This window comes from Thalassophryne amazonica, chromosome 1 (genome assembly GCF_902500255.1).
Source record: "Thalassophryne amazonica chromosome 1, fThaAma1.1, whole genome shotgun sequence".
Lineage (NCBI taxonomy): Eukaryota > Metazoa > Chordata > Actinopteri > Batrachoidiformes > Batrachoididae > Thalassophryne > Thalassophryne amazonica.
Window position 1 is genome coordinate 154321759 of NC_047103.1, and position 13995 is coordinate 154335753.

The window sequence follows — 13995 nt, forward strand, 5'->3', positions numbered from 1 at the left end:
GTGAATGGAGTGCTCTGATGACTTTTATTCCATTTTGAGATTATTCCAGTCCATTAACCCTCTGGGGCCGACGCCGTCGTATACGATGGCAAAGACCAAGCTTTACTAAATACCTTTTTAATGATATGAGATAGAAACGTACTTTTTTTTGCTAAAAAGTTAACTCTGCGGACTTTCGAGCCAGCCATCGGCCATCTTTGTACTCCTCATAGAAGCTGTGTGATGACGTGCGCAATGTGAGTGCCCAATTGGAATTGATTCACCATCACATGGTTTTCCAAAATCCAATCATAGGGCAGATTTACCTCACATGAAAAGCCAAAGATCGTTTTCAGGAGTGATATGTTACTAGTTAGCCCATTTGTATAGCCCCCTGGGTGCTCCAATGAGTACATCCAGGGCACCCTGCGCCATTACGCACAGTGATCAGTGAAAGCAGAGGAGCAGACAGAGAGCCTCTGATGACAATCTCACGTGCTCAAACAAAGAGTGTGTAACTATCAGGATTGCTCCACTAGTTTGCATGTGAAAGTTACTGGATAACTCTGTTGCTTTCTTGGCGTAAAGCACTGTTTACCATATCAATGGCGCGAGGGGGCGGGCCGCTCCTGAGACTGTAAGGAGCCAAAGTGAGCCAAAGTTTGATGAAAGCTGCTTTAGGAGCAGCACAGAACACTCCAAAACACAGTAGAAGTAGAAGTTTGTGTTGTAACCTTTGTGTAATAGCTGACAGAAATTGCTTTGAGATGAAGACAAAAAAAAAAAATGCATAGACGATTTTGTATATATTGTTCAAAATGTGCATTTGTGTTTATTGTTTGAAGCTTTTTGTTGTACAGTCTTTCACACAAGACCTCAAATTACCTTTATAAAGTGTCAAAACAGTTGTTTATTATCGTCTGCTGTGTGTTTTGAATAAATGTGTGTGGGAAATTATTTTCCGCTTTACTTTTTTCTTTCTTATTTTCGATTGTAAACCTTTATTACACTTATAAAACACAACAAAAGCATATATATTATGAAAGCACAGGTTGTCCTGAAAAAAAAGAGACATAAAACTTGATTGTGGGATGCAGGGAGAGCTGTTAACAGCAATAATAAAACATTTATGCCAGGCGAGTGAACTGTCCAAAAAATGCTCTCGGACCCCAGAGGGTTAAACATAATGTAGTTTTCTCCCATTCACTAACTGTGATTCAATCCCTCTTTTGTCAGGTTCCAAGTTCCAGTGCGCCACTCATATCATTCCCGTAAAGAATGAAGAAGGCGTGGTTATGATGTTCATCCTGAACTTTGACTACATCCTGGAGGAAGGCAGCAGTGACTCATTGGAGAGACTTAACCACACCTCACCATCCAAAGCTGAGCAACGTGAGTGAGACCTAACAAAAAAATGAAACAAGTACATTACATTTTTAAAAGGTGAATGGATGAAGCAGTTTTGTGTAAGGCATCATATGGGAATTAGCAGATGTTTTGCTTACCTCTATGTTTTTGCTGGTGTCTGCTTGATAATTTGTCGGCGTACTGGTCTGGTCTTGTCTTTTTGATCTGACCTGATTACTTCGTGGTGGCTTTTGATGCACATGATCAGCAGCCAAAGCAATTTTATGTTGCCTGTGCATTGTCTCATAGATGTGTCTACATCAGGGCATACAGAACAATATATAAAACAGAACGGGAAAGTAAAACTAGAAATAAAGAATGAATAGCTCGATTGTTGACTGGGAAATGAAAATCTGACCATGGTACCTCAGTGTTGGCTTCTCTTGAGTGGCTGCCTGGTTGGGCGAGGGCAGACGTCAAGATACTGTTATTTACTTATAAGATACTGAATGGATTTGCGCAGGTCTACATGACTGAGCTGGTGGAAACACAGACAGCAACTGCAGCGCTGCCATCACAGGAAGATGGCTTGCTGTGTCCCCAAGATTTATTAGAAAATGTTGGTAATAGAGCATCTTCTGTCCATGCACCACTGCTATGCAATAGTCTTGGTGAATGAGATATGACAGTTGAGTTCAATGGAGATCTTTAATCCAGACTGAAGACTCTCATGTTCTTGAGTGCCTATGCTTATTGAGCCTCTGAAATATATTTTTTTTCTGCTTGTATTGTGTATATAGATTGCTTTTATTTAACTTATTGTCTTGAAGTACTTTATATTTTGTTAAAAGATTATAACTCAACAAAAATATAAATGCAACACTTTTGGTTTTGCTCCCATTTTGTATGAGATGAACTCAAAGATCTAAAACTTTTTCCACATACACAATATCACCATTTCCCTCAAATATTGTTCACAAACCAGTCTAAATCTGTGATAATGAGCACTTCTCCTTTGCTGAGATAATCCATCCCACCTCACAGGTGTGCCATATCAAGATTCTGATTAGACACCATGATTAGTGCACAGGTGTGCCTTAGACTGCCCACAATAAAAGGCCACTCTGAAAGGTGCAGTTTTATCACACAGCACAATGCCACAGATGTTGCAAGATTTGAGGGAGCGTGCAATTGGCATGCTGACAGCAGGAATGTCAGCCAGAGTTGTTGCTCGTGTATTAAATGTTCATTTCTTTACCATAAGCCGTCTCCAAAGGCGTTTCAGAGAATTTGGCAGTACATCCAACCAGCCTTACAACCGCAGACCACGTGTAACCACACCAGCCCAGGACCTCCACATCCAGCATGTTCACCTCCAAGATCGTCTGAGACCAGCCACTCGGACAGCTGCTGAAACAATCGGTTTGCATAACCAAAGAATTTCTGCACAAACTGTCAGAAACCGTCTCAGGGAAGCTCATCTGCATGCTCGTCGTCCTCATTGGGGTCTCGACCTGACTCCAGTTCGTCGTCGTAACCGACTTGAGTGGGCAAATGCTCACATTCGCTGGCATTTGGCACGTTGGAGAGGTGTTCTCTTCACGGATGAATCCCGGTTCACACTGTCCAGGGCAGATGGCAGACAGCGTGTGTGGCGTCATGTGGGTGAGCGGTTTTCTGATGTCAATGTTGTGGATCGAGTGGCCCATGGTGGCAGTGGGGTTATGGTATGGGCAGGCGTCTGTTATGGACGAAGAACACAGGTGCATTTTATTGATGGCATTTTGAATGCACAGAGATACCGTGACGAGATCCTGAGAACATCACCTCATGTTGCAGCAGGATAATGCACGGCCCCATGTTGCAAGGATCTGTACACAATTCTTGGAAGCTGAAAATGTCCCAGTTCTTGTATGGCCGGCATACTCACCGGACATGTCACCCATTGAGCATGTTTGGGATGCTCTGGACCGGCGTATACGACAGCGTGTACCAGTTCCTGCCAATATCCAGCAACTTCGCACAGCCATTGAAGAGGAGTGGACCAACATTCCACAGGCCACAATTGACAACCTGATCAACTCTATGCGAAGGAGATGTGTTGCACTGCATGAGGCAAATGGTGGTCACACCAGATACTGACTGGTATCCCCCCCCAATAAAACAAAACAGCACCTTTCAGAGTGGCCTTTTATTGTGGGCAGTCTAAGGCACACCTGTGCACTAATCATGGTGTCTAATCAGCATCTTGATATGGCACACCTGTGAGGTGGGATGGATTATCTCAGCAAAGGAGAAGTGCTCACTATCACAGATTTAGACTGTTTTGTGAACAATATTTGAGGGAAATGGTGATATTGTGTATGTGGAAAAAGTTTTAGATCTTTGAGTTCATCTCATACAAAATGGGAGCAAAACCAAAAGTGTTGCGTTTATATTTTTGTTGAGTGTATTATTATTACATTGTTGTTGTTATCATTATTGCTATTATTATTATAGAACAGGGGTATTCAACTCACTCCAGAAAGGGCCGAGACGGTGCAGGTTTTCTTTGCAACCACCCTCTCCACCAGGTGATTTCACTGATTAACATCACTTTGAAAGATGGAATCAGTAAATCAGTGAAATCACCTGGTGGAGAGGGTGGTTGCAAAGAAAACCTGCACCGTCTCGGCCCTTTCTGGAATGAGTTGAATACCCCTGTTCTATAATAATAATAGTAATAATAACAACAATATAATAATATAGTCCTTTAACAAAATATAAAGTACTTCAAGACAATAGGTGTAAGAGTGACAAAGTGACAAAGTTTTTTTAATTCGGCACACAAAATATTCAAATAGAAAAAAAATGAACAATTCCACAAACAAACACAGACAAAACTAGTGAGTCCGAAAGGGTGTGGGCTGAAGCAAAGCTTATTAGCGCCCACCCCTGCTAGTACAAGTCCAACAATTCTAATCAGTCATATTTACATAAATATAAATTCACTACTACATGTCGACACACAGACATACACATCAATATACTATTCACTTATAATTATATTTATATAGTACCAGATCATAAGAAAATCGAATCAAGGCACTTTACGCCAGTAAGGACTAACCTTACCAACCCCCAGAGCAAGCACTAGGCAACTGTGGTGAGGAAAAACTCCCTATAAGGAAGAAACCTCAAGCAGACCAGGCTCTTGGGGGTGACCCTCTGCTTGGGCTGTGCCACATATACCTATATACATACGTATATACTTTACAAACATAAATATATACATACATATACACAGTCACTTATATACATATACATATACACCTACCCATATCTATATATCTACATACGCATATACATACCCACACATTCAAATATACAATAAGTCCCACTTATAAATTGAACATTCCATATAAATCAAATTATATTTGCTTCTTTATGACACTTAGACATAATGTTCTTTTTGAGTAGTTTCTTAAATCTTACTAAGGTACTACTCATTCTAACCTCTGTTGAACATTTGTTCCATTTCCTCACCCCAACCACAGACACACAAAAACCCTTTACATTTGTTCTTACTGGTGGTTTCATAAAAATTGCACAACCTCTTAAACTATATCTGGATTCCCTCAATCGGAACAGACTCTGGACATGTCTCGGTAAGGCTTGGTTTTTCGCTCAAAATAAAGTTTGAATTGTAATGTAATCGACCAAATCAATGAATTTTAATAAATTTAAAGACACAAATAGAGAATGAGTTGGTTCACGATATTGTTTATTGCAGATGACTCGTATGGCTCGTTTTTGCAAAAGGAATATTGGATTGGTATTTGATTTGTAAGTGTTTCCCCATGACTCAACACAATATGTCATATATGGTACCATCAGAGAATGATATAAAGTAAGTAACCCTTCTTGCGGCAGTAGGTCTTTGGCTTTATACAAAATGGCTATAGTTTTTGACAATTTTGATTTCACATAATTTATATGTGGTTTCCAGCTAAGTTTATTATCAATTATAACACCTAAAAATTTATTCTCTGTTACTAACTCAATTTCCTTATTGTTTATAGTTAAATTTTTACATTTGGGTGCCTGTTTATTTCCAAATATAATACATTTAGTTTTCCCAAGGTTGAGTGACAACTTATTAGCGTCAAACCAAACCTTAAATTTTTCCAGTTCTTTCTCCACTATGTCCAGAAGCTGTTCAAGATTTTCACCGCTACAGAACACAGTTGTATCATCCGCAAAAAGGACACATCTCAGTGAACTCGACACCCAACTTATATCATTTATATAGATTATAAACAACAAAGGACCCAGCACTGAGCCCTGCGGCACCCCACATGTGACATCCCTGAGTTCAGAATTTGTATTATTGAATTGAACATACTGAAATCTGCCTTGTAAATAACTAACTATCCATTCATATGCCAGACCTGTGATTCCATATTTCTGCACTTTACTTAATAGTATTCCATGGTTAATTGTGTCAAACGCTTTCTGTAAATAAAAAAAAACACCTATTGTGTATTGTTTATTATCAATTGCAGTTGCTATCAATCAATCAATCAATTTTTTTTTTATATAGCGCCAAATCACAACAAACAGTTGCCCCAAGGCGCTTTATATTGTAAGGCAAGGCCATACAATAATGATGTAAAACCCCAACGGTCAAAACGACCCCCTGTGAGCAAGCACTTGGCTACAGTGGGAAGGAAAAACTCCCTTTTAACAGGAAGAAACCTCCAGCAGAACCAGGCTCAGGGAGGGGCAGTCTTCTGCTGGGACTGGTTGGGGCTGAGGGAGAGAACCAGGAAAAAGACATGCTGTGGAGGGGAGCAGAGATCGATCACTAATGATTAAATGCAGAGTGGTGCATACAGAGCAAAAAGAGAAAGAAACAGTGCATCATGGGAACCCCCCAGCAGTCTACGTCTATAGCAGCATAACTAAGGGATGGTTCAGGGTCACCTGATCCAGCCCTAACTATAAGCTTTAGCAAAAAGGAAAGTTTTAAGCCTAATCTTAAAAGTAGAGAGGGTGTCTGTCTCCCTGATCTGAATTGGGAGCTGGTTCCACAGGAGAGGAGCCTGAAAGCTGAAGGCTCTGCCTCCCATTCTACTCTTACAAACCCTAGGAACTACAAGTAAGCCTGCAGTCTGAGAGCGAAGCGCTCTATTGGGGTGATATGGTACTACGAGGTCCCTAAGATAAGATGGGACCTGATTATTCAAAACCTTATAAGTAAGAAGAAGAATTTTAAATTCTATTCTAGAATTAACAGGAAGCCAATGAAGAGAGGCCAATATGGGTGAGATATGCTCTCTCCTTCTAGTCCCCGTCAGTACTCTAGCTGCAGCATTTTGAATTAACTGAAGGCTTTTTAGGGAACTTTTAGGACAACCTGATAATAATGAATTACAATAGTCCAGCCTAGAGGAAATAAATGCATGAATTAGTTTTTCAGCATCACTCTGAGACAAGACCTTTCTGATTTTAGAGATATTGCGTAAATGCAAAAAAGCAGTCCTACATATTTGTTTAATATGCGCTTTGAATGACATATCCTGATCAAAAATGACTCCAAGATTTCTCACAGTATTACTAGAGGTCAGGGTAATGCCATCCAGAGTAAGGATCTGGTTAGACACCATGTTTCTAAGATTTGTGGGGCCAAGTACAATAACTTCAGTTTTATCTGAGTTTAAAAGCAGGAAATTAGAGATCATCCATGTCTTTATGTCTGTAAGACAATCCTGCAGTTTAGCTAATTGGTGTGTGTCCTCTGGCTTCATGGATAGATAAGCTGGGTATCATCTGCATAACAATGAAAATTTAAGCAATACCGTCTAATAATACTGCCTAAGGGAAGCATGTATAAAGTGAATAAAATTGGTCCTAGCACAGAACCTTGTGGAACTCCATAATTAACCTTAGTCTGTGAAGAAGATTCCCCATTTACATGAACAATCAATCAATCAATCAATTTTTTTTATATAGCGCCAAATCACAACAAACAGTTGCCCCAAGGCGCTTTATATTGTAAGGCAAGGCCATACAATAATTATGTAAAACCCCAACGGTCAAAACGACCCCCTGTGAGCAAGCACTTGGCTACAGTGGGAAGGAAAATTGTAATCTATTAGACAAATATGATTCAAACCACCGCAGCGCAGTGCCTTTAATACCTATGGCATGCTCTAATCTTGGTGTGTGTCCTCTGGCTTCATGGATAGATAAAGCTGGGTATCATGCTATACTTTCCACAAAGTCCATCAAAGCATGTGATGTAGTTCGAGACCTTCTGAATCCATATTGTTCTTCACAAATGATGTTATGCTTCAGTAAATAATCATTTAATCTTTTAGCAAATATTTTTTCCAAAATTTTGGAAAATTGTGGCAGGAGTGATATAGGTCTATAATTAGAAAATGTGTGTTTGTCACCAGTTTTAAACAGAGGAATTACTTTGGTTATTTTCATTTGAGAAGGAAATTTACCAGTACTTAGTGACATATTGCAAATATAATTGAACGGTTTTACTATACAATCAATAACTTTTTTTAATAAAGCCATATCCAAATTATTAAAATCAGTCGATTTCTTACTTTTTGAACCATGAACCAGATCAAGTATTTCCCTTTCATGAGTACCACCAATGAACATTGAAACAGATTTGTTAAACGTTGAATTATTTACCCAGAAGTTATTAGTTGATGAGTCAATCTTACTGGCAAGATTTTTACCCACATTAACGAAGTATTCATTAAAGTGTTCAGCAATAGACTCGTCATTATCAATCGTGATGTAGTTGTTACTCTGAAAAAATGAAGGATAATCTCTAGTTACTCTATTCTTTTTTACTATTTCATTTAATATGTTCCATGTGTTTTTGATGTTATTTCTATTTTTGACAAGTAACTCATTATAATATGTTTTTTTACTGAGTCTCATGATATTGATTAACTTATTCTTATATGTTTTATACTTACTTTCAGCTTCCTTAGTTCGTAGTTTTATGAATTGTTTATATAGTACGTTTTTCTTTTTACATGCCCTCTGAAGTCCCTTAGTTATCCATGGTTTGTTGCTATATTGATTTCTATATATTTTGTCAACAAATGGACAGTGTTTATTATACAAACTGGAAAAAATGGAAATGAAAGCATCATATGACCTGTCAACATCATCAACAAAAACATCTGACCAATTCTGACTTGATAAATCCTCCCTCAAATTATCAATTGTTTCAGGTGTTACTTTTCTACTCATGAATTTGATATTGCTTCGATACTTACAACAACCCTCCAATGCAAAGACTGAGAAAACTGGCAAGTGATCACTGATATCACTGACCAGTAGTCCCCCACTAAGATTACCGGATATAACGTTAGTTAAAATATTGTCAATGAGAGTTGTTGAGTCCATAGTTATTCTGCTAGGATGAATGATGGTTGGAAACAGTCCTAAACAGTACAAGGTGTTTATAAATGAGGTAATTTGTGGATGATTGTGAGGGTTTAAAAAATCTATATTGAAATCTCCACAGACAAATAAATGCTTATTTCTGTTGATTTTGTTGTACATTCCTAAGATAATGTCTTCAAAGGTGTCAATATTTGTCCCAGGAGCTCTGTAAATGCAACTAACAACTATGTTTTTGGAGTTTATAGATGTCATTTCTATGGTAACACATTCCATGATGTTGTCCACTGTAAATGACATGTTGTTAATGAGTTTACAGTTATAATCTGACCTTACAAACAATGCAACGCCTCCGCCCCTTCTCGTCTGCCTATTAACCAGGAACAATTCATAACCATCAAGATATACCAGATCTTTATTATCCTCATTTAACCATGTTTCTGAAATTGCAATAACTGAAAAACGTTTTTTTGGATGTTTTCGAACAATCATTAATAGTGGACAGATTACGAGAAAGACTTCTGCTGTTGAAATGTATAATTGAAAAATTTTCATCATTGATTTTATAATTTTTGATTGTTCTGTAAAATATTTGCACTGTCTCACAATATTCTCACTGAAAAAGGTATCAGGATCATTTTCAGATTCGAAGGGGTGGTTAGCAGAGTTATTATAATTAAATGTATCTAGACAGAGCTCCTGGGCAGAAATAAACGGATCATTATCCTTAGTCATTATGTCTCTCTTGTCTCCGGGTGTAGATGATGTGGATGAGTGGGTTGCTCCAGTCTGCATCATGGTGCTGTGATGTGTTTGAGTCCTCATGCCTATTGTTCATATTTGTCCAGCTCCTCGATGTTCCTTATTGCCATGACTTTTGCTTGTTCTGGTGATCCGTTCAGTTTGATGAATATTTTACAGTTTGAAGTCCATGTGTGCTGGATTTTTCCCTATTTCTTTAAGAAGCGTGCTTTCCTGGCGATGTCGGCATTCCGTTTGGTGAGATGTTCATTGATGAATACGTTTGTCCCTTTCAGTTTTCTTCCTTGTTTTAACAGTGCTGTTTTGTGTTTTCTGTTGATGAATCTCATGATGACGGTTCGTTTATCACCGTCATTTCTCCGGGGCAGAGGGTGGCACGCTTCAATGTTATTTAAATCCATTTCTATACCTTTAGATAGGAGGAAATCAGCAACCTGTTTTTCCACAGAGCTGACCTCCTGTTCACTGGGCTCCCCTCCGCTCTCATCTGTTACCGCCCGTGCGTAGGACCGTGGTTTGATGTGAAGCCCTGTGATGATGACGTCGTTAATTCTGGTGTACTGCTCCAATTCAGCCACTCTATTTTCCAGCTGCACCAGATGCCGGTCTTTCTTGGCGTTCTGGAGCCGTAATGCCTTCACCTCCTCCACCAGATCCATGATTGATTTCTGTTGCTGCTTCACAACAGAAATCTCCTCTGATAGAAAGTCCAGAGATTTTTTAATATCGTCACCTTCCTCCGCTGTCAGAACCTTCTTAGGCCCCATGGTCGGCTTATGAGCAGCTTGTCGATCGCCGATGTTAACAGCCTGCGTTGTTTGTCACCGGGATGGATCTGCACTGCGCTGGTGCCGCGCGGCCTCGGTGTTTCCGCGCTGATGGATCCGCGGTGGCTGCACGAGGCCTCGGGGAAGCAGCACTCGTGACGCGCGGCTCTAATGACACAGCGCGTGGCCTCAGTGAATTCACCACGTTGGGCGGGCCTCGGACATTGTTGCTGTCCAGTCGCGGGGCTAAGTTGCCGGTTGAGGTGGTATTCCCACTGTCCGGGTTGGCAAACACCGGCGTGGCAGATGGCAACCACAAACACCACCTCTGAACTGACACTCTGAAAACTTTTTGCAGCTCGCTCTGATGACACGCAGCTCTGACTGACTGTGACTGACGCAGCTACACAATTGTCAGCCAGGAGGCTGGTAACTCCAGACTGTCTTTGATCATCCTGGAGTTGATCAATCGGTGAGCCGGTTGTAGAATAGATGGGATTGCAGAAATGGACTGTGTTTAAGGAGCTTTTCCATCTGATACCGAAGCAATGCAACGTGGCGGTCTCCATGAGGGGGCCCAGTGGCATGCAGTTATAAAGGGGAACTTTCCTAGGGTTCACTAGTCCTACTCTTAGTATTAAGGAAAGCATGTTGAAGTTGTTTTTACATTTATGGTAGGCTATATGTTGCACTAAAGTAGGTTATGTAATGTTACAAAAGTATGACAATTAAAAAAAAAAACCATTTAATTACTGTGAATTACCATTATTTTTTGATTTTCAATTCAGTTGATTTACAGATAACCGTACAATTCAAGGTGATTAATGGTGTATGTCAACAGAATCATGTTTTATTTTTTGTAAATTGAACAAAGCTGGATCTTACTTGTTAGTTATTTGAAAGTATTACATTATTTGTGAATTTTTCAAATCAATTTGGGGTTGTAATATACACCATCAAATAATATAAAGAGGTTAGGACCAGTGGACCCTCCTCGATACAAGGACTCATGCTAAGCTTATGAAAGCACATTGATTCATTGTTGCAGGTAGTCATCCATTAATAAATAGAGGTTATGAATGCTGTATTCCATTTGTGCTGATAAACAGCCCTAAATGCACTGTAGCTTTAAAATCTCACTTTTCTAGCTAAACACTAGTGAAAACAGCACATGTCTTGCATACGTCTGTACTATTACATGCTCCTAAATTGAGAAGTAATCACGAGTTCAGTTGCAGGAATTCCCTGTTAGCTCTTTTGATATGTTGACACCAGCGTTTAGCAGACACTGATGCGATAACCTGTTGTCATCACAAAGGTCTGTTCCAATTATAGCTCATAGCCTGCCACCATAGCCTGATGAACTAGCAGAGCAACGGCTGAGAGCGCTTTGCTTCCCAGTGCTGTCGGAGTAATAGCGTGTAATGTCATTCCCAGCGGTGCTCTCATCTCTCTTTTATGTCCGCCTCTCTCGATTTTCTGCCTGTGACATATGAAACAGCAGCTTAAGGACCAGAGCTCACCTCTGGGTGACTGTAATTGGATGAAACCCCTAACAGGCCACACAGGGGTGTGTGGTGGAAGTACTGTAACGGATCCTGTAAAAGCTTTCACTGTCTTTTGGTTGGTTTCAGATTGCAAATTTCCAAGTCCACCAAATTATTTTTAAACATCAGCTCCCACATGAGCTGCAGCTCAGTATTCTTGCAGTTTATGCTTTTTTAGACATACGTGACATGAAACTCAGCCACATGGGGTGTGCAGCCAGTACATTCTGAGTGCCGGTCCCAAGCCCGGATAAATGAGGAGGGTTGCGTCAGGAAGGGCATCCGGCGTATAAGAAGCCAACCCAACTATGCAGACTCAGAATCGAATTCCCATACCGGATCGGTCGCGGCCCGGGTTAACAACGTCCGCCACCGATGCTATTGCCCAACAGGGTGCCGGTGAAAATTGGGCTACTGCTGGGCGAAGACGACGAAGAAGAGGAGGAAAACGTTGCCACGAACAGCGGGAGAAGAAGAAAACTAGAAGGGTGGAAATGAGAGTGGGGACTTTGAATGTTGGTAGTATGACTGACTGGTAAAGGGAGAGAGCTGGCTGATATGATGGAGAGGAGAAAGGTAGACATATTGTGTGTGCAAGAGACCAAGTGGAAGGGAAGTAAGAGCAGGAGCATCGGCGGAGGGTACAAGTTGTTGTACCATGGTGAGGACAGGAAGAGAAATGGTGTTGGGGTCATTTTAAAGGAAGAGTATGTTAAAAGTGTGTTGGAGGTTAAGCGAGTGTCTGACAGGGTGATGAGTGTGAAGTTGGAAATTGAAGGGGTGATGCTGAATATCATCAGTGCATATGCCCCACAGGTAGGTTGTGAGATGAAGGAGAAAGAAGATTTCTGAAGTGTTAGATGAGGTGGTGGAGAGTGTGCCCAAGCATGAAAGAGTGGTGATAGGAGCAGACTTCAATGGGCATGTTGGTGAAGGGAACAGAGGTGATGAGGAAGTAATGGGTAGATATGGTATCAAGGATAGGAATGGGGAAGGACAGATGGTAGTTGATTTTGCAAAAAGGAAGGAAATGGCTGTGGTGAATACCTACTTTAATAAAATGGAGGAGCACAGGGTAACATATAAGAGTGGAGGAAGGTGCACACAGGTGGACTACATTCTTTATAAGAGATGCAAGCTAAAAGAAATCACAGACTGTAAGGTGGTAGCAGGAGAGAGTGTCACTAGACAGCATAGGATGGTTGTTTGTAGGATGACTTTAGAGGTAAAGAAGAAGAAGAGAGTGAGAGCTCAACAAAGGATCAGATGGTGGAAGCTGAAGGAGGAAGACTGTTGTGTGAAATTTAGCGAGCAGGTGAGAGAAGCACTAGTTGGAGGGGAAGCAGTTTTGGACAACTGGAAAAGTACTGCAGATGTGGTGAGGGAGACAGCTAGGGCAGTACTGGGTATGACATCTGGACAGTGGAAGGAAGACAAGGAGACTTGGTGGTGGAATGAAGAGGTCCAGGAAAGCATAAGGAGAAAGAGGTTGACGAAAAAGTTTTGGGATAGTCGGAGAGATGAAGAAAGTAGACAGGAGTACAAGGAGATGCGGCATAAGGCGAGAAGAGAAGTGGCAAAAGCAAAGGAAAAGGCATATTGCGAGCTGTACAAGAAGTTGAATAGTAAGGAAGGAGAAAAGGACTTGTACCGATTGGCCAGACAAAGGGACAGAGCTGGAAAGGATGTGCAGCAGGTTAGAGTGTTAAAAGATGCACATGGTAATGTGCTGACAAGTGAGGAGTGTGTGCTGAGAAGGTGAAGGGAATATTTTGAAGAGTTGATAAAGAAAATGAGCGAGAGAAAAGGCTGGATGATGTGGTGAGAGTAAATCAGGAAGTAAAAGAGATTAGCAAGGAAGAAGTGAGGGCTGCTATGAAGAGGATGAAGAGTGGAAAGGCAGTTGGTCCAGATGACATTCCAATGGAGGCATGGAAATGTCTAGGAGAGATGGCAGTAGAGTTGCTAACCAGATTGTTTAATAAAATCTTGGAAAGTGAGAGGATGCCTGAGGAGTGGAGACGAAGTGTGCTGGTTCCTATTTTCAAGAACAAGGGTGATGTGCAGAGCTGCAGTAACTACAGAGGCATAAAGCTGATCAGCCACAGCATGAAGTTATGGGAAAGAGTAGTAGAAGCTAGGCTTAGAAAACAGGTGAAGATCTGTGAGCAGAA

At 40.7% G+C, this 13995-nt stretch overlaps 1 protein-coding gene across 1 annotated transcript in view; it reads left to right on the forward strand.

Moving 5' to 3' along the window:
• The window catches only part of kcnh7 (potassium channel, voltage gated eag related subfamily H, member 7), a 340856-nt gene that overhangs the window by 146882 nt on the left and 179979 nt on the right, over positions 1-13995 (forward strand). Inside the window, 1 exon segment of the mRNA XM_034176733.1 lies at positions 1216-1371. Coding sequence (XP_034032624.1) covers positions 1216-1371 — 156 coding nt within the window.